General features: G+C 37.7%; 1 protein-coding gene across 5 annotated transcripts; it reads right to left on the bottom strand.

The window, feature by feature from the left end:
* Window positions 1-409: 409 nt before the first annotated feature.
* Window positions 410-23,221, bottom strand: LOC122418879 (aquaporin AQPAe.a-like). 5 transcript variants are annotated; one of them, XM_043432967.1, is made up of 6 exons: window positions 22,785-23,221; window positions 21,504-21,678; window positions 3,812-3,999; window positions 3,546-3,689; window positions 3,003-3,449; window positions 410-1,965 (listed from the first exon to the last, which is right to left on the bottom strand). In XM_043432967.1, exons 2-6 carry the CDS (start codon window positions 21,637-21,639, stop codon window positions 1,960-1,962), a joined length of 921 nt encoding a protein of 306 aa, XP_043288902.1. In that variant the 5' UTR covers window positions 21,640-21,678; window positions 22,785-23,221; the 3' UTR covers window positions 410-1,959. The 5 variants fall into 5 exon arrangements, with proteins under 5 accessions (XP_043288902.1, XP_043288912.1, XP_043288918.1 ...); XM_043432977.1 differs by having other exon boundaries at window positions 23,025-23,221; XM_043432983.1 differs by lacking the exons at window positions 21,504-21,678; window positions 22,785-23,221 and adding an exon at window positions 19,413-19,527.
* Window positions 23,222-27,893: the final 4,672 nt, after the last annotated feature.

Raw genomic sequence — 27,893 nt, 5'->3', positions numbered from 1 at the left:
ATATTGAGGATCAATATTGAGCTTCCGGCTTTCGGAAGCTTATCTCAATTCCGTGAGGTCGGGGAGAATAGAAAAGCTTTTTTATTTCGTGAACGTTCGTGTCGATTGGATAATGGCAAGAAACGTGATACAGTGAGCGATACAGGCTTGCGTGTAAACATCGTACGGTAGTAGAAGTTGTAGTAAAACATTGCTCGAGTTGGGTGGCAAAATCACTTGAAGCATCGTTATGAATGAATAATGTCGGACGCAGTCACATGCCCCGCATCCACCTACCACAAGCTCTGTGCGAGCAGTGACACATGAGCGAGTTAAAAATGAAGGCCATTATGAAAGTGTGAATGAAACTCTCGCCTTGGCATTTTCACTGGCTTGTACGTCGCATGAGAGTGAACGAAACAACGAGAAATCAGAGTTTTTAATTCATATTAAACTACGTATATTTAATAATCACACAAAATACATCATAGCTCTGGTGAAACGATAATTACAACTTTGTGTTTCTTAACGTAAGAATAAAGCAAGTGTAGCACAAAGTATTCGTTGTAGAAAAATGAACGATCGATGCCACTGTAACTGTTCATCGTCAGGATCGACCTTGATGATGGATTTTCACCATTTTTCATCTCGCGTCTCCCGATCTCTGCAGCACACTATTCATCAACTTTTTCCACCTTTTTAATTTCTCGTATCAGAAGAAAACTTGGTCATAAAAGTACCAAGATTGTTCTCATTCGTCGATTATTCACTAAAATTCTTATCACAAAGTATCTGAAAATACATGATTTTGTTTCTATACTAAAGAAAAAGAAAATCGTAACGACGATCGTGTACAAAAAACTTCTCATCGTTACGACTCATAATCGTTAATGTGTTAAATCTTCAAGATCTTTCGTCTCGTATCTTTTGGTGTCTTTAACATGATTCCTCACATCGTTAAACGCATTTTCGTTGTATCAACTTGGTCATGAAAATTCGGGGATTTTTTGATTCGTCAATAACCCTCGACTGAAACCTTCGTCTTTAAATTGTCTCGAAAACTAGCAAAGCCTCAAGATCACTCGTTACGATTACTTAACAACTAATTCAATTTGGAAAAAACCACTCGTTGATTTATAAAAAATATACACAGTGTTACATTTATGTACATATTGAAAAATATTTGTATTTTTGTTCGCTTTTGTGTACGGAGATACACTCGGAGGTGTTTTGAAAACTGAGCTCGAGATTGGCTCGGCCGCCCCTCCCCCCCAGAGTACAATTAAAACTTTAGTCTATCATTTTGGTTGCTCCGGTGCTGGAATCTCAAGCTCATTTTCTCAAACCCAACGTCGTCCTCACTAATTTTGTTATTTCGAGTTTGGTATGGAATTACCTCGACGGTATGGAATGTCACTGAGTTCGTGCGTGCATGTGTGTTGGCGCGAGGGTGAGTGTGTGTCGATACGATTATCTGTCACACCCGAGGCGACGAGGCGTCGTTGTGTCCACTATAACTTATCGTGATATCGATCTTTAATCGTTTCTCATTATTAGCTCCATTTTATCGGTTACCTCGTTCCTTTTTTTCGTCTCGATTGATGCTCCCTGGCGTCGAGGGTTTATCCGACGATTTTTCAACCTTCCAAAACGCATGGCATAATGGAGAGGCTTCAGGACGGATATGTGCGGATTAATAAACTATTGTTGACATTACTTTCGTCGCTTCTATTGCACGCCTTCGAATCTCGATAAAATGACTTTCTCGTCGTAGATATTTCCTTCGTCGTTGATGAAACTATTATTCGTAAATTCTCATCAACTTTCTAATTTAGCAGTCTACTTCGGCAAGCGTGAAATCTTCAGTTTCCAGGAGACAAAGCGGTTGAGCAAATTTCATGTCCAAAGGTCCCGAAACCGAGACTCTCCACATTCGTAATGCAATTCCGGTAACAATAGCTCTTGTCGTGGACGGAAATATCAGACCTGTTTGAAGACGTTTCGATTTTAAGGATTATTCGATACGACGCTCTCGAAATTCATTCAATCGCGAGGGGGAGATTTGAAAAACGATAATTTTTTTTCTCCAATTCCAGCCAAATCTGAGCATAGCTCGAGGGGGTGGGGACCAAATGTTGGAATGACTAAAATTTCGAACAGCTAAAATCTCGAGTTTATAAACCTCGAATGATAATGTGGAGACGGATATATTCGACTAGAGCTTTGAATGCTGAAAATATATAAAGCAGAAACTGCAAGGTTCGAAGCACGTTTACATCGAAAATAGAATGTAACAATCGCCCATAGGACGATGACTAAAATATCGATTTTTCGAAAATTCGACTATCACTCTTTCGATTCATAAATTACTACAGTCAGCGATACTGTGAAAATTCACAATTTTGAAAATATAATAACGAAATACCAAATATTACTGAGGTTGAAATACCAAAATACCAAAAAGTCGAACAGTCAAAATAGCGAATCGTTAGAAAGTCGATCGATCAAAATAAAGAAATGCAGTGGAGAGCTCCAAATACACGCGTCTCACTCACTCACTTACTCAGACCGGTGATCTTCAATTTCAAACATCGCCATTTTGAAAATTACTCTCCATTTTGAATTCGAAAATATGAACTTTTGACATTCGGATGGTCTGTTAAAATTGCATTCGAAATGAAAACTATTGAAATATATATTTTCGGGTAAATACGAATTCAACGAAGGAATTTTTGATTAAACACGCAATCTGCTGAATAGTCGATCGGGAATAATAATTTCGAATTACTTATTTTTCTCCAAACTGATATCACAACTTTAAAAATTTCGAAATATCTACAATTCAGTTATTCGACATATTGAACCCCATCCGCTCGAGGCAGCCATGGCAGGAAGATTTGCCAAAAGAATATTTTCTGAATAACCTTGAAATTTACTCTCCCAAAAGTTTCAAATCAACGAATAAATTGAACTGGGCGATAAAAGTTCTTGGCAGGAATGACGAATTGAGAAAGTCCGTTTACCTCGGGTTTTCGGACTTCAGTCGCGTCGAAATTTAAGCCATCCTCCGGCTTGCCTTTCGCAGGTGAAAATATCGATCGATACATTATCGACGAGAGTAACGAGCCAGCTATCGGTCCGAACCAAAATACCCAATGGTCGCTCCAACTGTTGTTCCATATCGCAGGCCCCAAAGACCTCGCAGGATTCATGCTGCAGCCGGTGTACGGCGCCACAGCCATGCACAGGGCAGTGACCCCAAAGGCAAATTTGAGCGCGACCGAATCGGTATTCCTTTCATTTCGAACGTCCCAAATTCCACATGCCATCAACATAAGAATAGCAGTTGCAATTACTTCAGCGAGGAAACCCTGAATCAGCGATATGTCCTTGTGAATCGCAGTTATACAAAAGTTCGCAGTTGTGTCGGGTCCGCCCACGCCGTAAAGCAAAGATTGGGGAGTCACGACCTGCCGGGAGGAGCAAATAAATGTTGTTTAAATCAGCTCAAAAATGGCTCACTTTGCAGCACGTAAATGATCATTTTCTTCGAGCGTTGGACTGACCTTCAAGAGACCGTAACCAACCACGGCTCCAAGGCATTGAGCGACGAGATAGACTGCAGCTAATCGGAGAGATTTTTTGCCCAGGACAACAGCGCCAACCGTGATCGCAGGATTTATGTGAGCATCGCTTATGTGTCCGATGCTCTGTTCGAAAGAAAGACATAAAACGAATAGAGAAAAGATTGCATTGCACGAGGAAGGAAACTCAATTTTACTCAGAATCGTAGGATCGACTTGTATCAAAGGAATTTTTATTGAATAGTTACCAATATTACGATCATAACCGCGAGCCCAAATCCGAGTGACGAATGCAACGACAGCGGTTGATTACCGAGACTTCCAACACAGCCCATGCAACCGATGAACACGAGAATTGCCGTTCCAATAAACTCGGCCAAGGCGATCTTCATGGTGTCCCATGCCGAATAATCCTCCTGAAAAAGTTCTTTCACCCCTGTAATTTAAAAGAAAAACAATAAATATGAATCGTGTGAAAAATTTGTATGATCGATCTGACGTATGCATTTTTTTCCATATTTCAAAACGGTGATAATACTCGAATTAAAAATTTATTTAAAAAAAGAATAATAATTGAAACGATTTTAGTTTTTATGAAAGCCCGCGACTCATTTATTGTTCAAAATCAAATTTCCAAAAGTCCACACTTTGAGGATTGACAATAAAAATTTAATCGCTGCACTTATGACCCCAACTATATATTCACCGGATTATTTATAGCAAAAACGTATGCTCTGTTAACTGAAGAATTGAAGAACGATCACGATTGTTTTTCCTTTAAAAATCATGCAGTACTTGTGATTCGAAAAAGCAACTGAACTTTTTTGCTCCTTTCATGATCGAAGAAACAATTAAAATTTATTTTCACAATTATCAAAATTATGCGCAACTTATTTGTTGAGATTCATCAATTTTTAATATAATCATAACGGTTTAAATATTTTTATTTATTTATTTATATATTTAAATATTTATATTATTATTATTATTATTATATAAATTTAAATATAAAAATAAATAAAAACAAAAAAAAATAAATGAAATTCGTAGTAAAATCGCCAAGCAAAATGTGACAACAGTCATTTTTTATTTATATATGCGTATGCATATCTATATTTTAAATCAACTGGATCATCGTCTTGTTAAAGCTTCTACCGTTTGTATCGACATTGTGTTTTTCTTTTTCCATTTTCAAGTGATTTTCACCGGTAACGAGGCTTTCTCAAGACGTCATTGATATCGAAAAATATTCCGTTTTCTTATTCTCATTTTTGGCTCTTTAAGTTGGGAGGATCCTATTTCATTAAATCCAGATCGTCGCACAGGAAGTGTGTCTGTATAACCCTTAAAAAAATGTGATTTTCGTTAATTGTTTTCTCGACAACTTGACGGTAGATCCTATAATAATTGTGGGAATAGATGCACACTGTATATTTCTAGCATATTTCCAAATTTCAACTCTTAAAGTTGGAACTTTCGATTTCCATTAGATTCGCGTGAACTTCCTTAATAAATTTTCCAGAAATTAGCAACGATAACGTAATGCCCGGAATCCCGAGGTCGAAAATTTTATCCATTAAGAGCACTCCTCGTCCATTAATGAAAATCGATATTTAAAGCGACATCTTTCGGTGATGAAATTTTTCGTTTATTTTCAATCATACAAATTCATTATGTAGAAAGTCATATTGCAATTGATATGAATGAGAATAATGTCGTGATATATGTCGGAATACATTAATTTAATTCAGAGTAAATTCAGGATGAATCCGCCCGTCCATCAGGCATTTAAACGTCCCTGTGGAATGTCAACCTTGTTTCTGAAAATAGACGTTTGGAAAATTGAAACTATCGCCACTGGCCCTTCCCCCTTTCGAGCAGAATCCGTTTCATTCCAAAGCTCATTACGAACATTCGAATTCCGAACTCCAAATTCATAACAGAAAAAAAGAATAAAAAAGAAAACTATTTTTTTACTGCTCTTTTTACATGCCTTTATAAGCATGGAAAAAAATTTGAGTGAACTCAACCCAGCTGGGAGCCTTTTCAAACCAAATTACTTTTGGTTTCGGCGCTTACCGATCCAGAGTTTTTACGTTTTCACATATCGAACTCGATTTTATATTGAGATGAAAAACAGCGATGTGTGTATTAAAAAAAAAAAAACTTCGAGGGACACTCTTCGCATGTAAGGTCGTGGGTACCTGCGCGCACTGCGTAGGGCAGCAGCTGAACGCTCAACGTCGGTATTTACGACGTCAAAATTCACGTCGAAAATTCTACGAATGTTGCGTATCTCTTGTATCGCTTGTACAGTTGGAATAGTTGGAGTTATTCTCGGCATTCTCATCATTTCGCCACTGAAGATAGTAAAGTTCATTCGGTGGCTTTCATGCGCGCAGGGAATCACAGACGCGATAAAATTGCTTTTATGATCTCCAGGCTTGCAGGCATTCGAGCAGCAAGTTTGATGTACGGTCGCATAGCCTCGAACTAATAATTGTCGAGAACGAAACTTGACGGAGACTTTGGAAACTGAGAGTTTCGTCCTGGAATTGTGTTACATTTTGGGAGTTTGGATAGTGAAAATCGATGATGATCGCACATTTGGAATATCCCGCAAGGTCGATAATCCCCCGTTGCGAATGCCAATAGCTTGAATGGTTGGAAGACCTGCAGGAGAGTGGAAAATCGATAGTGGATGCTTGCTGAATTTTTGAAAGTGTAGACGATTAAGGAAACGAGAAAAAGCGCTCAAACGACCATTCGATTCGTGGCTCTTTTTCATTTCCAATTTTTCCTTTCTTCTCTCCTGGCTGTGTGAAAGTCGCCGAGCAGAGATGAGCAAGCATCAACAATTATAGTGCACCCAAACACGACTGTACAAAAAAATTTTGTTTGTCCTACAGTTCATTTCATGATTTTTTAATTAATTACGCACGAAAACGAAGAAAAAATAGGCTGGTTTCATATAAAGTTTGCATTTGTGATATTTATAATAATAATACACATGTTCAGGTTTTCATAAGTATTTTTGATTAATTTTGATAGATTCGAGTGATAAATAACAAGCCGTTGATTTGTACAAACAGAAAACATGGATTTACATGGAACAACAAAGCCCGCGTTCATTTTTGAATCATTTTCCACTTTATTGTAATCTAGTTTGATAGTTAAAATGAATCGAAATAATATACATTTATATTTGTAAAGTTTTATAAGATGCCGAAGTTGCAATGGCAGCGTTGGAGTCCAATGAAATTAACGAAAATAACATTTGTAATTGGCCAATGTTTTATTTCACGAATCATTGATGTGGACTGAGTAACTATGAATTGCAAATTAGGCAAGTAACAGAATTGGACAATTACTGGAATCGTTGGAGAGTATTTTCACTTCGTTGGACTCCAACGTTGCAAACTTCAGTGTCATGGTTTTATTATAAAATGAAAATTGAAATGACTCATTTTCAAAAATATCGTTCAAACGTTCTCCTGGATGCAAAAGCAAACTTTTTCATGCCACGTATTTTTTTTTCGTTCAAATATGATCCAATCTACCAAAATTTCATACTTAACCCTACACCTCGTGTGCCTTTTTTCATACCCTCAACCTCATGACCGGGGTTTGAACGCACCCCAATCTTTTTCTGCTTATAAATCCGGTCCTACGATGCTAAACTGGCTTTATCCTACACCATTTTCTTCGTTTTTTTATAACGAAAAGAATGATGCTCGATAAAACTAATTTCAATTGAATTTATATATAAAAAAATCCGTCGATAATCAGTCGATAATGTCGCTTGTTAGGACGGGAGCGTAGTTTGAAGTTCGCGTGGGGTGTGCTCACACCCCAGTCATGCGTTCTAGGGTTAAATGTCAAATTTTGTGTCGACCTCTGCAACTGATTGATGGGCAAAGTGGAGATCTTGGTGCAGCTGAATATAAATAATAAAAGTGATAAAGCAGCCTGCGAAAAGAACACGAATGCGTTGGCCCAACCCCTCCGCAGCGCAGGACAAGTTTCAGGCACACGAAACCCGAGGAAAAAGGGTTGAAATTGAGTGCACACGTCTGAAAGTCCGGAGGGTGACTGACCAGGCTAACCCTGCTCTACTACAGACTGCTACGAGCACGCAGTGTGCCGGTTTTTCAATGCTCTCTTTTGGCCTCCGGCCTCGGGGTCAATGCGAACGGATACACGCGAGTTAAGTCCGCCCTCGAGAGCTCTTCGGACACTAATAAATATTAGTTACGCCAACCGCGAAACTCGAAGCGACCCGCCTACCATCGACTCGTTTTGCGTCTCAATCTCTTTTCGTATATGCCAACCGGGAGGAAATTAGCTCCTTCGCCTCCATTTGCATCCCCTTTTCATCCGGAGCTGCGGGGCCTAGTGGATCAAGACTCTTAAACTCGTTAATGAACCGTAAACGAGGCAGTCAGATTTCCAAAATGGTGAAAAAATGATTTCTCGAGCTTTCGAAACTCAGCAGTCTCCGATCGTTTTTGAAAAATCTTTAATCCGAGAATTTCCGACGCTTTGAAGGACCTTCCATTCAACGAAGCATTTTTACATAGATCCTCTCCACAGTTCTACTCAAGAAGCTTAAAAATACAAACTCAGGCATTCGGAGGCTCGCCGAGACTCGATTATCTCTCAATGAATCCCTCGCGAGTGGTTCGAGTCAAAATGCCGAGCCATTTTGTTGAATTACGAAGCTTAAGAGTCATTTCCTTTCATCAAATTGAACTGCAGACTAATTGATAAAATCTCCTTCGTTCGAACTTAAAACCAGTGAAAACCGACATGCTTACACGATTTCAAACGAAACGAGGCTCCAGCAGCCGTGATGAAAGAATTTTTCCATCAAAAACTCCACATGCCCGCCACCAATTTCATTCTCCACCCGAAGCGGAGACTGGGGAGCGAAAGGAGTCGATGCGAAATTTGCACGATGGCAGGTGGCTGTTGATGCAGATGCCGTATTGCCTCGAGGGTCAACGCACCACATCTAATTCCGTGTGTGCCATGTTTTGTTACGCGTGTCCATGTTACGTGTGTTTATTGGCAGACCACTTAACGATACTCTGTCAGGAAACAACTGAACACCAACGCTTGACATCCTCCCACAATTCCTTCGTGTAGGGCTTGACAAATACGCAACGTAATTGAGATCAGAATATTCCAAGGGGGCTTGAGGACTTCAATATTCGCATGTGCGTAGAACATGACCTTCGCGGAGAAAACGAGGCCGAAAATTCCAGAGGAAAGTATTAGGAATATAGTACCTCGGGGACAGTATATGCGTACTGGATTGCAGCAATAAGGTTGTTGCTTAAGGAAGTTGAGGCTGTACAGTCATTTTTTTTACCCAAAAGTTATGACCTGTACCTTTCAAAAGTAAGGCCAGTTTACAGTTTGGCAACGTTGCATAGACTTTAAAGAAAAGTTGGGGAAAAAAAGACGAAAAATTGGTGAAAGCTCAGTCGAAAACACGAACGGTGACGATCCTAGCCTGAAAAATCTGCATGGGAAACAGATTATTATTAATATAATCTCAGCAAATCTCCTAATAAATCTGAAAAAAATTGTCATCGTTCAGCAAGCCTTGCTCATGTTGCCCAAAAAATTTCATATTTTTAGCATCATTTCTAACGGAGATATCACTGAATGTGTCTTGACTTTTATAAGATTACATGTTATTTGGGCCAAATTGTTATTGATTTTTCTCAGCAACGACGCTCCTAAACTGTCTGAAAATTTAACTGATTTTTTTTACACTTTATAAGATGCGATCGGTTTAAAAGCGATGACATCATTTTCATTCTAATGCCTCAACTTCCTTAAAATTTTTGAGGTGAATAGATGTCTATAAAAATGTTTCCTTTTGTTGATGAATATCTGCTGAATGTTTCAAGGAAAACTGAGGTTACCGAATTCATTTTGGAGAAACTAAATGTCAAAGTTGAGTAAAAATTTCATTTCATTGCATCGATTTAATCGAACGAAGTCGTAACCTTCACACTTTTTTGCTTACATCACTCTTATTAATGAAGAAATTTATTTGAAAAACGACACTTCTGATCAGGACGATATATAGAATGATTTAACTGAAAAGAACAGATAGCTTATCGACTTAGATAACAAGAATCACCGAAAATATGTGACAATCATATCGGGTTAACTGAGACTGCAGCGTAAAAATGCGGCAACAAGTAACACGTACACAGAGGCACAGGGCTCACTGCATCCAACCCAACAGCTGAGGGCGAAGAAATTCCGCAACGTTGCCAAACTTTGTCTTTATTTCAACGCAATTTTCAATTACCGAGAATAAATTTTCTATCAATCTTAAGTGATTCAAATAAACGTATTTCTGAATAATAATTTATAATATCATTCAAACACTTGAAAATTTTCGCATTGTTCATCCGAATGAATAGTAATCATTCACTATCTACAAGCTGGCATTACTGACGTCACTCGATGTATTAGCATAGGAGCTTCGTCTCTTACCCCCACCCTCTAAAAAGATTTAACATCAACAATTCGAAGAGCAGTAATAAGAATTTTCTATCTACCATATTAAAAAGACCAAATACCCATGCCTTTTATTCAAAAGACTCAAGAGTCTTTTTCTCTATAAGCATAGTAAAAAATGTTTTCAGTCACTTCAAATGTTCGTAATGTAGAGTATGCTCAGGCAACTCTAAAAAAAAACGATATGTATGGTAAAATATCACACGTATTCGGTGTATATTCGTGTATTTGTCACAGAATTAACTTGCTGACAGTCAAAATTTGTGATTTACAATACATTTCCACTTATTGTGAGTGCTAGTCTGACTTGATGAATAACACTCGAAAACAAAACGAAATATAGTTCTGACGTGCATCACTTTTTGCTATGCACATAACTCTGTTAAGAATTCGAGGGACGAAAAATAGGAAAAAGCAAAAAATACTATGCTGTTTGTAGTCGGTGTCTAAATACTTTGAAAATTCTTGAAAAATAATAAATTCTTCACTATACAAAACGAAACCGTTTTCTCAGTGTTGGTGAGTAGAATTGCAGAGCTCGAAACTATTGATTTTTTGGATAATTTGAACCTTTTAAATTGTACTCCAGTTTTCTGTTTTCTCGAAAGGATTCTGCATTGTAAATTCAACAGTAAAAATTTTCGTTGTTGATCTTTGGACGTGCTTTTTCTCGAAGAAATTCAACGACATCGAACAACGTTTTGGCCTCATTCGGGGATTTCTCTGCCCGATTTTTGAGATCGTTTAAAATCGCATCTTTTCACACGTTCGTCGATAAAACCGTGTAATGGTTTTCCCGAAGTTTGTTGAAAAGAAAGGTTCGTTAAATTCGCACTGATGAACTTGTTCCATTGTTTTGTTTTTATTCTCCAGTGAAAATGAAAGTTCCCTTTATTTGGTCGATCAGATAGTTCGCTCTTCTTTTGTCTCTTCCATGCGATTGTTCGTGTGATTTCGTAAGAGATAAATTTTCATCTATCTTTCTCAGTCGAAAGCATAAAGTGAGCACTCGCGGATTTAGAATATTCGTGCAATTACGATGAAAGTCACAGGCTACAATTATGAGAATCGTGAAAGCACAACACACTTGGGATTATCAGTTTTATGTTGTGTGTTAGATATCCTGGTGGGCACGAGTGAAAGGACTGAGCATCCTTCCTGCGGTGCAATTCTTCGCTCTTCTCGACCGAGCTCAAAATATTTCCTGGCTTGACCACGAACCTGCTCGCTCAGAAATCTTTATCGCATCTCCCAATGAAAGTGACCAAATTGTTTATTCAGCCTCTCTAATTTCCTGCTATAAATGTGCAGAATTATTGCTCTCATCTTGAGTTGTACAATCCACCCCGAATCTCAAAGTGGCAATTTCAAAGACTTGGATTTCTCACAAGCGAATTAAAATAATCAAATCAACTGAACTTTTACGAAACGAGGATTTTCTACGTTGCCGAGCTCCGATACTCGATAATCGCACACTTTAGATGGTCACTCGATACAGAGGTTTCCTACTCGCTCTACGCACCGGTTGAACAAACTTTCTTCTACATTTCCTGACACACCGATCGAAGACAATGAATCATTGAACGGTACAGAATCGCGTTTTCTTGTTATTATCTCTCATCCATTATAATCCCATTTCTTCGCATTGTTCAAACGATTTTCCTTTTTTTTCTAATTATTCAATATTTTGAATGATTTTTTCAAGCGCATTACGTTTTGGAAGCTTTGAATTAAATGACATTTGCGAGATTATTTGGTTCTACTTTTTAACATCAAATAACTTAACATCGAAATTGAAGGTGAGCGGGTGGGGATCAAATGTTGGAATGACTAAAATTTCGAACAGCTAAAATCTCGAGTTTGTAAACCTCGAATGATAATGTGGAGACGGATAGATTCGACTAGAGCTTTGAATGCCGAAAATAAATAAAGCAGAAACTGCAAGGTTCGAAGCACGCTTACATCGAAAATAGAATGTAACAATCGCCCATAGGACACGATGACTAAAATATCGATTTTTCGAAAATTCGACTATCACTCCTTCGATTCATAAATTACTACAGTCAGCGATACTGTGAAAATTCACAATTTTGAAAATATAATAACGAAAGACTAAATATTACTGAGGTTGAAATACTGAAACACCAAAAAGTCGAACAGTCAAAATAGCGAAACGTTAGAAAGTCGATCGATCAAAATAAAGAAATGCAGTGGAGAGCTCCAAATACACTCGTCTCACTCACTCACTTACTCAGACCGGTGATCTTCAATTTTAAACATCGCCATTTTGACAATTACTCTCCATTTTGAATTCGAAAATATGAACTTTTGACATTCGGATGGTCTGTTAAAATTGCATTCGAAATGAAAACTATTGAAATATATATTTTCTGGTAAATACGAATTCAACGAAGGAATGTTTGATTAAACACGCAATCTGCTGAATAGTCGATCGGGAATAATAATTTCGAATTACTTATTTTTCTCCAAACTGATATCACAACTTTAAAAATTTCGAAATATCGACCGTTCTACAATTCAGTTATTCGACATATTGAACCCCACCCAAGGACAGCTCGGGGTAATTGAATAAAAATAAAAAGTTGAATTTATTGAAAGTACTGAGACGAGCAACAATTTTTAGCTTCTCTGCGACAAAATATTGTTGTCACTCAGCAGTTTTTTCAAACCTATTATTTTTCTCTCGAGAAAAACGTCGATCAAAAACGATGTCGATCGAAATATTAATTGGTCCGAACGTTTGAAATATCAGAGTCTTTTAACCCACTATCTCAAGACCGCACTCCTCAGAACTCGAAATTCTTCGTTGAGCGAAGGGACACGTAATTCGAGAACTCTGTCCCCAGCGATTTCAAGTAACTCCATAATTGTTAAGAGCGCACAAAGATCAAGTCTACAAAAAATTGGGCTTTCGTGACTCGGAATGATTTCTCAATATGAATCGTTGAGAAAGGAAATTGCTTCAATCACGACAAAGCCCGAGAGCATGGCGGGGTGCGCGAGAGAAAATTGTCTTCATACCCATTCTGCTAAACTTTGTCAATCTACTTTCAAACGAAATTTTTCTGTAGAAGCGTACACGTGCTCATGACATTCTTATAAAATCGATAAAAATTGATGAGCTGATAATGCATGAGAACAAATTCAGTCGAAAAAACCGTCTCTGGAAGACTCTAATTTTCATTGATGCATTTCGCTTGATTAATTCAACATCAGAATTAAAAATTATTCGTCATAGAAGCGTTGATGAAGCTTCGCAGTAGCACGGGACTGAAAATACTTTCATGGAATGCGATAATTCTATGAATCGAAAGATTTGTACTGAGCAGACTGACAGACGAGAGTAAATCGGATCTTCTTCGCAGAACGAGTAGAAAAATTCAATGATTTATGAGCATTGAGACCGAATGAGATATCCCAGTGGAAGTAACCGTTAACAGAAAGTTTTCGCAGTAAGCGTCATTCACGGAGACGACACTACTCGCACAAACGATCTCGTAGGCGCGCGCATGATCGCTGCGAGGGTCACAAGTGTGACAGTGGGTCAAGTTCACGGACCGGTTAACGACCCCGATCTTATAGCATCAAGAATTTTTTCACCTGTCTCACGGACGTTGAAAACTTCTCGAATTCTTAACTTTCCTCATGATAATTAAATTCAGCGGGTTTTTTCACACGGAAAAACAGACGATGGAAAAACTACTTTGTTCCTGCCGTTTCCCAGTTTTGCTGGCCAAGCCATTGAGGAATCTGGAAAAACTCGTGACGATGGAACGAAAACATTGCAGAGCTTCCTGCCAGCGTTTCCGTCTGTCATTTCAACCGCGCTATCGCATTCGAGCTCAATAAATAATTACTAGCTTAGCTCTTGGTTTAGTAATAGTACATTTTTATCGATCGTGCACAGCTAAAAATATCGGCGGAGAAATAAATCTCTCCGGCATGAAGATTTAATCACAGACTTCCACTTTCGCCAAGACTGAAGTTGACACGAATATTCACGGAGAGACTTTTTTATATTTCCGATGAATTTGCTAGAAAAATTTGCTATGTTTTGTAACAGCGCTAATTTTACTATGTACGACAGGCAAAATTTAGGTCTGCGACATTCTTACATCGAACGATGTATCGATCGAATGTCACTCGTGTCTTTGGCGAAATGTTAAAAATTGGTGAATTGGACTGGACAAATTGCTTGAAATTCGCAACGCCGCATATAATAGGGTTTCTTTAAAACACCTTTTTTTGAAAACTGTTTTAAAATAATCCTGTGATCGTAATAAACCAGTAGAATTTTTATTTCAATTTTATAAGACCGAAAACTGTCTTGAAAACTATTTTTTATTTATGATTTTCAATTTTCGCGGGGAAACGCTAGCCGCCATGTTTTTTCGGTTTGTGACGTCACTCCGTTAGTAAACAATACAATTGCGAAAGACCAAGTAATAAGATTTGTAAAAATAATGAGTTATAGTGGTATATCATTGGTGTCTCGTGCCTAAATGCAATAATACAAGTGTAAAAATGCCACAAAAATTGTGGATTCATCGCCACCACCAAAATATTTATCATTGGTAGATTTGTACTATCTGCTTTCACAAAACCGTTTTCCATAATGCGATTTTAATCAAATGAATGATAAAAGTCCACAGACGTGCATAATAACTTGTAAAATTTCAAAATAACGCAGAGCGCACAATAAGAATCTAGATTGTATACTATCGGAGTGACGTCACGCTGGAATCCAATATGGCGGATGGCGTTTTCGACATTAAAAAAACAGTTGAAAAAAGACGATTTAAAAAATTGAATTATAAAATTTACATTGCATTTTTATGAATAAATATTGACGTTTCTCGTTTACTTTTTACGAAATCTATCATAATCATGCATTTTTATATATTTTTTTACATGGTGTAAAATACCCTATTGGTGGGCGCATGAATTTATTTTGCTATGTTATTGAGCAAAATTCAGTGCGGTAAAAGAGAAAATACGAAACTATGCAATTTTTGGTATAGCACAGAGAAACGACTGCTACGTTATCTCCTAAATTTTCATCAAATCATTTCATTATTTACTATGTTTTTGATGAAAATTCGCTCGGTGTTAATTTTTGATATAGTACAGCGCGTTATTTACTGCGAACTGTGGTAATGGTTCCCCAAACTTTTGCATTATTTTACACACTCTGTAGCGACTATTATTATAATATCGATGTGGTCCGACGTTACTATAAAAACATAGTAATTTTTGCTATAAAAGTCTCTCCGTGTTTAAGTTTTAACTACTGAACAAACATCCTGAGTCTCCACGTCGACAAGATCGATTCGATGGCTAACTGAAATTAATCGAATTATGCCCAATTTCGAGATCGATCCTCGAGATAAAGAGATAGGAATCGAGAAGCCAAAACTTTCCTTGCTCAACGCCGCATCCAATCACTATCACCGTCCCCCAGAGATTATAAATGATACGAAAACCTTCCTCCAGGGAAACATGAACCAGAAAATACAGAAGTCCAAATAATTAGCAATCGCGTATCAATATTTGCGTCAACTGTTATCAATATTTACGCCCCTCCAATCGAATGTGTGCTTTCAATTACGCTCAGCATTAACAGAGCACATGTTGATACGAATATATGCGAATCTTGTACTCGTAGATTCAAAGCACATCTGTGCAAATCGAAAAAACGTTTGGAGAAAAATGTCTATGGAGGCATTCGTGTACGCTGAATCGCGAAAATATTTTTCCGGATATGAAATCCATCGGAATTTTTGTTGAAAAAGGGAACTTAGAGTTTGGAAAAATTTATTTAAGGCCTTACATAAGTCCGGAATTTTCAAAATATCGATTTTTTTTTACAGTTTATTAATCTCTATAGTTTTAGGTGTATTTCTGTAAAAGTAGATTGTAAAAATTCCCTATAGATCGAAAGTTATTATAGAAAATGTAACTGCTTAACTCATACAGTTTTTATTATTTTTTCATGCTTTTTTTTTTAATGTTCGAAATTGTTTTCTCTGTGGAGTTGGATTTTTGAGATTGTGATTAAAAATTTGTTATAGACCTAATTAAAGTATGACCCTTGTGACACAAAATGCAGACTTTGTTAAAACTGCCGTAAATTGCTAAATTTTTCGAATTTCAAAAATCCGGCTCGACGGACTATAACTACAACTTTATTTTACAAGAATTTTTTTACGTTTTGCGGATCTGTAATCGTTTCAAGAAGAAATGATGCAGAGCGTGGAGCAAATTTTTTTTTTTCATAGTGCTTCGGGAAACGTGATTTTTTATGTTGTAACTTTTGAGAAAGAAATGAAATAAATTTTTTTACAAACTTTAAATACTAATAGATAATGCGTAAGAATTATTTTTATTCATTTCTATTGCTATCTCTTATAAAAACAATTTTTCTTTTAGCGCGTTTTAGAAACTGCTGGACTTACGTAAGGCTCTGTGACGATCTCCTGCAAACTTTTTCGAAGGATTTGATCATTTTTTTCCTGCGTTTCTGAGTAATTGGAAATGCGATAGAAACGTAGAACAATAATTTAACGAATTTCTTAATAACTGTCAGACAAAGTTCGTAACTCACCGGAAGAAAAGCGTGAAATTTATGATAGTCAGTTCGACGCCACAAGACGACAATTATCCAAATGGCATTTCGATGAAAATCATTAGAAGAAACATTCTCGAACGATCACGTTGGTACAATAATTAATGTTTACGTACGAAGCCATTTTTTTTTCTCGTTTTAGTACTTTTATAATTGCACATTGTCTTGCGTCAACTTTTCGTCGCTCACGAACGTTCGGACCTGTAAAAATCTCTTTTCCCTTCTCGAGATTACTCAAGATTCTCAAGAAAATAAGAAATTCTCGACCCAAACAAATTTCTCATAAATTGAACTATCAGAAATGAGGAAACACGTGCGAAGTGTTAGCATAATCATAAATTCTGTACTTGTACGAATGCTTAATAAACTCGCTACTATCGCATTATCGTCGCGACTCTTTCAGCGCAACGTGTTATTGAAACGTTTGCACATAGACGAGCGAGCGAGCCTAACCCATCTTGACGCGCTCTCATTCGCTAAACGCCTCTAGTAAAAACCATATTTAGAAAACACGACGAAGTTTACGACGCCGTAACTCATTACAGTTGAGACAAAGGTGATTGTTCTCAGCTTCTGACTTTTTACCTGCGCGGCCCGCTCCGCGCTTATATCACCTTCCACATTTTTCTTGCTCGTGCGATTCGGAGGAATTTTACGATATTTGCAATGCGGATACGCGGAGGCGAATATGCGACTTTTATTTTGGTGAAAAAAGTGTTAAATCGGCGAGAATAAATTGCGCTGATCAACTCTTTCGTACTTTCAACGACGAATCTTCTGCTCTTGAACCAACTGCGACGAAATTTGTCATAGAGCGAATATCTTGATCGTTCGGATTCATGGATCCAGCGATAGAAAGTAAAAGTGAGCGTTTCAAGATTCGGAGAAGCTTTGGCTGAAACTCCCAAGCTCCTTTCATCGCTGTTTTCGCCATTTTTCGACAATTTTTTCAGATCCCACAAACCATCATCGGTTTTATTGAAATCTTTTTCACATGGGAGGATTAATTTTTCAAAACGACTGTTTTGTCAGACGACCACTCGAAGGGGTTTATTCTATTCAGAATTTTCGAAAAATCAATTTTTTTTATTGCATTTATCCAAAGTATACATATTTGAAAGTATCATGCTAAAATTTTTTAAAGATCTGAGCAGTCTAAGTGTACTTTTGAGCGACGTTTACTCTGCTGTCTGAGCGCGCTTCGTTTTTCTCAAAATTACGTTTTTGGACGGCTCGTTGATAAAATCTCCGAAACTATTTGACCGATCCTTACCAAAATTTGACCACGTGTTCTTTACGACTATAGCTGAAGCGCGTATCATACGAATTTTGAAATTTTGAGCGGAACTATTTTTTTTGCAAAAAACGATGAAAAAAACGTGCTTTTTCGTAATTTTTAGAAAAATCGCTGCCATTTTGCCATTTTTTAGAAAATAAAAAATCGTACGATACGCGCCGTAGCCATTTACCTATCGAATCTAAAACCATTTTTATTTTTTTTCTCCGATCATCCATTCCAGAGATTTTATCAACGGCGCACACCCATTTTTTGGACCTGTTTTCTCCCCCATTTTTCTGTACGAAAATTGAGTAAAATAAATATTTGAAAAAAAATTGTTTGTTTTAAGAGTGTATTTTTTCAGGCCTAACGCTTTTTATATCCACATTTATAATTTATACCCGTCAAAAAATTCATGAAAATAGTTTTTGAAGTGTTCCTTTCGCTGTGTCCCAAAGTGAAGTTAACGACAGTTACACGAGGCTCATAATTAGTCGTGGTCAACGAATAATGAAATTCCCAATTGTGCAGACCGCATCGAGGGATAGTTACGAGTAAAAGTACCTCGCAACTTCGAATGTGGAACAAAACTGCTAGCGGAGTGAACTCATTCAATGAAACTGTTATCGTCACAGATCCTAGCCACACTTTCGTTAGATATCCATTCGCAATTTCTCCAAGAAAATTAATTACGAAAATTATCCGACTTTTCCACGCAATTCGCTCATTAACTTTTGTAACATCGCCCGATTCTGGTGAGCAGAATCATTCGTTGCAATGAACGCTCACGTAGCTTCCTCATTCCGGCATATTTCAAGGGTCACTGTGAACATGCGATTGGTAATCGAGCGATTTCTAACGATGGAATCTCAGGAAGAAATAATCTAAATATGTGTCAAATCGAAGATGAAAAATGAAAAAGAAAACGTTACGAATAACACGGAAATCCATCGAAATAGGCGTTCTAAAATCGAAGAAATGTCGAGCCCACTCAAACCGTAGAAATATCGGACAAGGAGCGTTTTCAGAGTTACTCAATCCATCTGTTCATGGTCTCAAAAAAGTTAGAAATTTCGGAGCACGAATATCAATTTTGAGTTATTCAATTTCGAGTTTCTTCCGCGGCTTCCAAACCGATGCGAATCATTACACGTTCGAAGAAATAGAAAACAAAAAACTCGTTTGTTCCTCGTCACGGATTCGGAAGTGTAGAAAAAGTATCGTGAACCGGAAACTTCGGAGAAAGAGAGCAGCATTTTGAGCCATAAATATAGCAAAATGGAACAACTGACATATCCTCGTGAAACAGGATATAGAAAAACAGGATGCTCTCCGTGAGAATACTCCGCGCATTGACTTATACGCACATTCACAAACGCACCTTTCCCGTCAGCAGCACGTTTTGTTTCTGGCTGTTCTTTCATTTGTTAACAAGTAGAGCGACTTTCTACGACCGACACTGGCTAAGGAACTCGATCTCGAAACATCTCGAGAATTCTCGTCTCGAGCTGTTTAATACTCCGTGCATTTTGATAGCAAGATAAAAAAAAGCTTTTTTAGATACGAACTGTGGAACTCGATCAAGGTTCAATCGTGAAAAACGAGGGGGGATTAAAATTTTTTATCAATTCGTTGCTTGTTTTTCGATAAATCGAACAATCACACGGATTGCTATCGAGATACGAACACGTGTTTTCTTCCTTTTACACGATCCACTTCAAAGTTTTCTTAAGGTAGATCATATCCGTAGAATCCTATTTTCTGGGTGCGTCTAAATTGGATCGATTTTTACTCCTTGATTAAAGATATAATCACTCGAAATTAATGTCAGAGTTATTAATTCGAAACTGTAAAGAAATTTTTTCAACTTATCTCACGGCGAATGAAATTACAAGCCATTAATTAATCGGGGATCCATCACTGAGCGAACCCCAAATTTCATTCGTCCAAGGCGAAAAGACTAGTTTTTCATGTGAAAAATCGCATCAGCGAGCGCAGAGGCTAAACACAAAGGGAAATGGATCAAGAAAAAAGTATTTATAAAATGACAGAAGGCTGTGACAGGAATGGGCTCAGCCAAGAAGAAACGAAATGCCGAAATAAGCAAATGTGAGGTTATACGAGTGCTCATCGCCAATTTCGTTTAATCTTTAACGTAATTTATCTCAATTACCAGTAAGACAATCTTCTCGATTTTTTTCCAGACCTTCCTTATGTACTTTATTGTTACTGTGTATTTTTCTTCATATTTAAACACGTTTATGTAAATAACCAATAAGACGAACCCTAAATCCCTTAAATCTCCCAGAAATCTTATTTTTCATTTTCTTCTATTCTTTTGACTCTTCTTTCAGTCTTTTTAATCGCTCATCAGCTCAAATGTTATGAGAAGTTTGAGTACGTGGTGAACATCAACGGATTTCTACTACTAGCGTAGTTAATCACAAATACATAGAAATGTGGGACGATACGTGGGGTAGAGCCCCTTTCGAAGGTTGGATCAATACCGTCGGTCACGCCGGTCCAGACGACCTTGAAAACTACGGAATTTCCGTCGTGCAAATATCCTACGTAGTAATCGCAAGATCCAGAGCTGGGAATTATGTTTTTTGAATTTTCACTCGAAAATCTCGAATCTCGAAAATCGAGTTTCCTTCGAGTTATAAAAGAAGCACAGAGTATCCTGCGACGTGGGCTAAAAATCGCTTTTTCTTGTGCTTTCGCAACGGGTTTTGCACCAACGTTGCAGAGAAAAATGTTGAGCATGTTCACTATTTAAAAATCTGATCGTTCGACGAATTTTTCCATAATTTTTAGCCCTTTCCTTCTCACAACAATACCGACGAATCCAGAGGACTGGTGTTGACAATCTCATTGAAAAAATATAACGGAATGGCCTGAACGCACCGAAGAAAAACTGCATCAGCAGGCCCTAATTACGAGCTAATTAGATTAGCGAAACTTGGCTATAATCGTCGAGAGGCCTTTGCGAATGGTCTGATAATAAAGACTGAATAAAAAGCTTGGACTCTAATACGAGAGTAGGCGTATTAAGCACGCGATGAAATGCATCGCTCGTACAACACGCGTCATGGGACAGCGAATGCTTTCTTTTTTAGAGAAAATCGTACTCTCTATCGAGACTACAGAGCCCAAGTAGCACACATATGTAAATACAGTTTTATGGGGAGTGGATGTAGTCCAGGATCGTGAGGAACAAAAAAACGGTTTTTCGGCTGTTTGGCTGCTCACGGAATGCTTGATGAGGATTCCATCGGCTGAAAATTTATGGCAGAAACGGATCGGGAGCCGCAGTGACGCGTAGACCGATGAGAAACTCGTTTGCAAATATTTCGAAGGGACCTCAAAACTTGGTGCGAAGTTGAAGTTTTTTATTGAAGAATTCAACGAGATTTCACGCCCGTATGTAAAGACGGAAAAAATGGCAAAACTGCATCGTAATTTGACTCACACTTCGACTTGAACTTTTCCTTCGCGTTCTGGAGGCTCGAGCCCGATGGCAAAGATATGCTAGTCCCTTTGGTCTTGCCGGTGGGGTTTTCTGTCATTATGCTTGGCGATACTATCGATATGTTGCTCTGCTCCATCACGAAATCCGGCCGATGGTCTTCCGTCTTCGGTTTTATCTGCGCACAGATTATCGATAATATTAGTGAAGAATCGCCAATGATTAAATCCGAGACGTTGGACGTTACAGATTAATATTGATGCACGAGAAATTAATGACGTTTGTCGTGTGCGAACCTCAAACGTTTCCATCGCACAACGTGTCGGAGCACGAACACGTGTTATCGTCGATAGAAATTGCTACGCTAACTGATTCGGCGACAGCTATGAAATACAAGCGTGATTAAATTTTCTATTGTTTTTTTTTTCTTTCTTTTTTTTTTTGTAATCCTGAGCGTACTCGGATGCGTCTCTGTGTACATAAATCTGTGGGACTTAATTTTCTGACTGATTTATTACACGTGAGTGCTGCGAGCGGGGAATTAGTGCTCGAAATATTCAGTGCTCGACCTGAAGAAAGTTCCATTTTCTCGTGACTACCTTTTTGAGATTACGAATGAAAATGATCGAGCAGATGCGCTCGATAAAATCGAAGATATCGCGGCCTGGAAAATCTCATGAACGGTATTCGATAATGCAATCTTTCAAAATTCTCTCTCATTATCAGACAACTTAATCCCATGAGAATACAAGGCTCAACGAGGATCACTATAAGATGGAAAAAAACTAAGGAAAAGCTCTCACTCGGTGGGACTGATCGACTATTGCAGCGAGTGGGGAAACGTGATTTGAGTCAAGCTAATATCTGATGGGACTTTTCATGGTCAACCCTCCTCGGGAGGATCGCCACTCGCTGTTGATCTCGATTTCGTTGCCTTCGACTAAAATCTTCTGGCAACGTTTTCTTCGCCTTCGAGTTCATTATTTTGACCCTCACAGTGATAACAATGTCGACTCAGCTCACTCGTTCAATTTTCAAATATTTAATGCTGAAAAATTACATAACGCTGTTCACAGACTTTGGGATCTACGCGATAAAGTAGTTCGAAAAATTGCTACGATTCATAATTCACAAAAAACTGTAAATAAAAGCACCGTTTACGAGCAAAGCCACTCTAAAATTGAAGAAATTAACAGCGAACGGCATTCTGCATTTCTTCTTTCGGACGACGCGAGATTATCTACTGTCAACATGAAAAATGTATAATTGAGAAACGAGACTTGCCTCGAAACGAGCTTTTAATCGCTCTGCCCACCTTCGACTTTGACGATATCGCGATTTTGTTTATTTTCGTGCGCACTCGTATTTAGTCAACGTTTGAAAACGCTTGTAATAATAACAGATTCGTGGGAGCATGCGATGATGAACTTCGCTCGAGTGTTGCGCGACTGAAGAATCTCGGTTTCGTGGATAAACTTGCGCCCAAATTCCGGAAAGAATCTAACGTTAAAAATACACACTCACTTCTACTTTCGAACGGCCTCCGGTACAAAAGTTTGCTTTTGTCGGTGTCGTATTGTCGCGTAGTTCGTAAGAGACTGGTACGTTTCCCGTCTCTGGCGCACCTCTATATGTAGAAAAGCCTCCACACAGCTGCTCTCTCTTTCCCCGTCTCTCTCCCTGAAGTGATGCTGACTATATCCGAGAGCTCTCACACGAAAGAGCGCTTCCGAAAGAGCCGAGGATTCCCGAAAGTTTGCTCGACTAATGCGACGCTCGACGAGCATCACCTGAAAATTCCATCCGAGATAACCAGCCAGTGGCGAATTGTCGGAGCGTCGTCGTAGGTCCCCGGAAATCCTGTAAAAAAATTTGGAACACGAAACACCGTCGAATTCCAGCTTCGCCACGAAACGTCCAAGTTTTTTCATTTCTATTCTGAATTGCTTAGGAAACAGAACGGATTTGAATGACGAACGAAAATTTCGCACAACCCGGAAAGACCGCATCGCGTCGAAAAAGTGGAACGAGCTTCCTATGTAGGACGCTCTGGGTCAGGGTCAACCCGAATCGCGTCGCGCACCTCTCCGACTAGTCACGAATGAGACTTGCCATCGCAATGTATCACCGTTTTGTTACTCCGCGATTTCGCGTATCAAAACTGTCAATGGATCGAGTTTTTTCCACGTTTCGGTGTAATTGGGATTGTGGGTGTGCAACTAAATGGGGTTGAGGGTGGATAAAATAATGCGAAATAATATTTATTTTAGGAAGATTCTATAAATTTTTAATAAATCAGCAAAAAAGTTGTTTTTCGTTGAATTTTTAAATTAAAACGAACCTGCGAATGATGAATTCGGACGAAACTGCTCTACATGATTTCTCACTTTGCGGTAAAATCAAAACGAAGAAAAGCATCCCAATGGAGGAAAAAATTGTTGAGCAAGGTTGGCAGAGCCCGTCGTATTTGACCTTAAGCTGCTCCTTTAAGGTGTTGAGAGCCTCTCCCGTATCCTCTTTACTGCAATAAAACAAAGCTTTTCTTTTTTCGTATACGCAGCCTCCAGACTTTCCTTCGATGTAATCGATTTGTACACCCAGATAAAATAACCCTTCGAATCTCTCGCTTTGATCGATTGAAGAAAAAATGTACAAGCGTGTCGATATTCTTCTGAGGGACTTCCTGAAACTCAAGGATCCTCCATTTTTTCAATGCCAACTCTCTTATCGATGGGCCTTGCGATTTAACTCGAGCTAGGGGACTGCAATTTCGAATTTCATATGGCGATTGATCTCATCACCGAATCTCGACGTATACATTTCAACGATTTTCTTCACGATATTATTCTATCAAGATAAAAATGTTTATTTCATATTCGGTTTCATAATTCGTAATACTCATGCGATTTTTATATAGTGCTTCTGAGGAATTACCGATGGTTTAATGATATACAAATTTTTTCTCTCTCCCCTACTCTCGTGATTCGTATTTTTTCGTCTTCGTTGGTTAATCCTCTTCCAGAAGATCGTCGTCTAAGTTTACGTCCTGTAACAACATGAGAGTCAAATTATGTCGTATCGTTCACGTTAATTTGCCATTTACATTTGTTTTATTCAAATATTTCAACTTTTTCAAACAATTAAGGAAGATCATGCGTTACTTGTGATCCAAAAAAGCAACTGAACTTTTTTGCTCTTCTCATCATCGAAGAATAGATCAAAATTTATTATCACAATTATTAAAATTATGTGTAACTTATTTTTTAAGATTGAACAATTTTTAATAAAATAATAGCGGTTTAAATACTTTCGTAGTAAAATCGTCTAGCCAAATGTGACAACAGCCATTTTCTATTTATATGCGTATGCATATCGATATTTTAAGGAAGTTGAGGCTGTACAGTCATTTTTTTTACCCAAAAGTGATGACCTGTACCTTTCAAAAGTTAGGCCAGTTTACAGTTTGGCAATGTTGCATACACTTTAAAGAAAAGTTGGGGAAAAAAAGACGAAAAACTGGTGAAAGCTCAGTTGAAAACACGAACAGTGACGATCCTAGCCTCAAAAAACTGCACGGAAAACAGATTATTATTAATACAATCTCAGCAAATCTCCTAATAAATCTGAAAAAAATTGACATTATTCGGCAAGCCTTGCTCATGTTGCCCAAAAAATTTCATATTTTAAGCATCATTTTTAACGGAGATATCACCGAATGTGTCTTGACTTCCATAAGATTACATGTTATTTGGCCCAAATTGTTATTGATTTTTCTCAGCAACGACGCTCCTAAACTGTCTGAAAAATTGACTGATTTTAACCCGTTAACCCCAAACAAGTGTTTTTCTTTTTCCATTTCCAAGTGATTTTCACCGGCAACAAGGCTTTCTCAAGACATCATTGATATCTAAAAACATTCCGTTTTCTTATTCTCGTTTTTGGCTCTTTAAGTTGGTAAAAAAATGGGATTTTCGTTTATAGTTTTCTCGACAACTAGACGGTAGATTCTATAATAATTTCGGGAATAAATGCACGGTGTATATTTCTAGGGTATTTTCAAATTTCAACTCTTAAAGTTGGAATTTTCGATTTTCATTATATTCGCGTGATCTTCCTCAATGCCTGAGCAAAGAAAAAAAATCTCGAGCCATGCTGTTCTTTGTTTCTTTGAGAAATGACCTTTTTTAGTGAAAAGTGCAATGACGAGCCGCAGACGTTAAACTCCGATGGTAAAAGTCACTACGAGGTCTGAGTGATTGATCGAGAACACACTGCATTGCGAAAGCAAAGAAGCACGTCGATGAAGTGATCCGATAAACATATGATCGACCAGCCGTTTGTCTTCTCTCAAGAACGTGTGCTTCCTTGGTTTGATCCTTCGAGCCTCGTCGTGATATCGACGATCGATCATTCTGATTCCCTTCCTATTTTATACTGACGCGCTATTACTAAACAACAGCCATTTGTTACGTGCGTTTGAGACGTTTGTAAGCATCGTCAATAGAATCAATAGAAAACCCACTGAAGATCGAACTGCGTATCCGGAAGAAGTGCGATTTTTCGAATGTGGGAAAAACCTCATGCGATCCTGCAGCGTCCGTCAAATAATCGCTCAATTGCCCGTCAGGTCATTCTTCGTAGTTCCAAATGTGATTGCTGACTTTGCCTCGACAGTTCAATTGAACAGTCACTTTTACGTGTATGCTTATAAAAGTTTTTAAATTATTTTAGTTACGTGTGATAAAATTATAAAAATGTAGGAACCGATGTATGTGTGACTCCAACAATCGAACCCCCTTAAAAACATAAGCCGCTAAAAAGGCACAGAATTCAATGACAACCATCAACTCAAATGTCCATACAAAATTAGGCGATTTGAGTGCAGACTTCTGGCATGATAACTTCCTCTTGCTTGTCAATATTTCTACGAACGATGAATAAAAAAAAAGTTTTATGTACGACATTGTCATTGGTTAGAGACACACTCCATTTTTTTGGAAAATTTTGGATTCACCCTTTGAGCAACAAAGTTAAAACTGATGAAAAAATACTCCATAACCACGAACAGGAAGTCAATGAAACTGTTGAGAAATTTGCAGCACCAGTTGATGCCACATTCCCAAACGGTTTTGAATATCGTCAAGGTTCTAAACCCGTATTACCAGTATCACTAAACAGCGACTGAGGAAAAAAACGTGAGAATCAAAAAGTGTGCGAAAAAGTTGTCACGAATCATAAGTTTTTTGATCCAACGCTCGAGAGCTTCAAGTCGCAGAATTCTAATTGGCCTTCAAGCGAAAGGGATAAAAATTTAAAAAATTTGGAGTCACAGCGTTCTTCGGAGTTCGTTGATCGAGCATCTGGAAAAAAATGTTGTCAGAAATTCTTTGTGATAAAAAATTAAAATAAATAATTAATATCTCTTCAACGCGTTGAGCTACAGAATTCAAAGAGGTCGCAATTGAAAGAAAACAAAACAAACACGTCAACTTATAGTATTCTCTGAACTACTGTTATTATTTAATTATTAAAGAAACAAATTTTGAAAATTTTCGAAAACAATTGAAAACACTGATCATTTATAGATGAGGAAATAAGATATTACACCTTTTTTTGAAAACTGTTTCCAAATAATCCTGAGATCGTAATAAACCAGTTGAAATTTTATTTAAATTTTATAAGACCAAAAAGTGTCTTAAAATCTATTTTTTATTTATAATTTTCAATTTTCGCGCGGAAACGCTAGCCGCCATGTTGTTTCGGTTTGTGACGTCACTCCGTTAGTAAACAATACGATTGCGAAAGACCAAGTAACAAGATTTGTGAATATAATGAGTTATAATGGTATATCATTGGTGTCTCGTGCCTAAATGCAATAATACAAGTGTAAAAATGCCACAAAAATTGTGGATTCATCGCCACCATCAAAATATTTATCATTGGTAGATTTGTACTATCTGCTTTCACAAAACCGTTTTCCATAATGCGATTTTAATCAAATGAATGATAAAAGTCCACAGACGTGCATAATAACTTGTAAAATTTCAAAATAACGCAGAGCGCACAATAAGAATCTAGATTGTTTACTATCGGAGTGACGTCACGTTGGAATCCAATATGGCGGATGGCGTTTTAGACATTTGAAAAACACATGAAAAAGGACGATTTTTAAAATTGAATTATAAAATTTACATGGCATTTTTATGAATAAATATTGACGTTTCTCGTTTACTTTTTACGAAATCTATCCTAAACAAGCATTTTTATATATTTTTTTACATGGTGTAAAATACCCTATTATGAAATAATGAGAAGTCGTGACATGACGGATGGAATTTTAGAATCGTTCAAATGCCTCTTTCTGCTCTCACAAATCACTATTGAAATTTGAAT

Source organism: Venturia canescens, chromosome 1 (genome assembly GCF_019457755.1).
Source record: "Venturia canescens isolate UGA chromosome 1, ASM1945775v1, whole genome shotgun sequence".
In the NCBI taxonomy this organism is placed as follows: Eukaryota; Metazoa; Arthropoda; class Insecta; order Hymenoptera; family Ichneumonidae; genus Venturia; species Venturia canescens.
The sequence above is the reverse complement of the archived record's forward strand: the minus strand, read 5'-3'. Positions and strand labels throughout refer to the sequence as shown.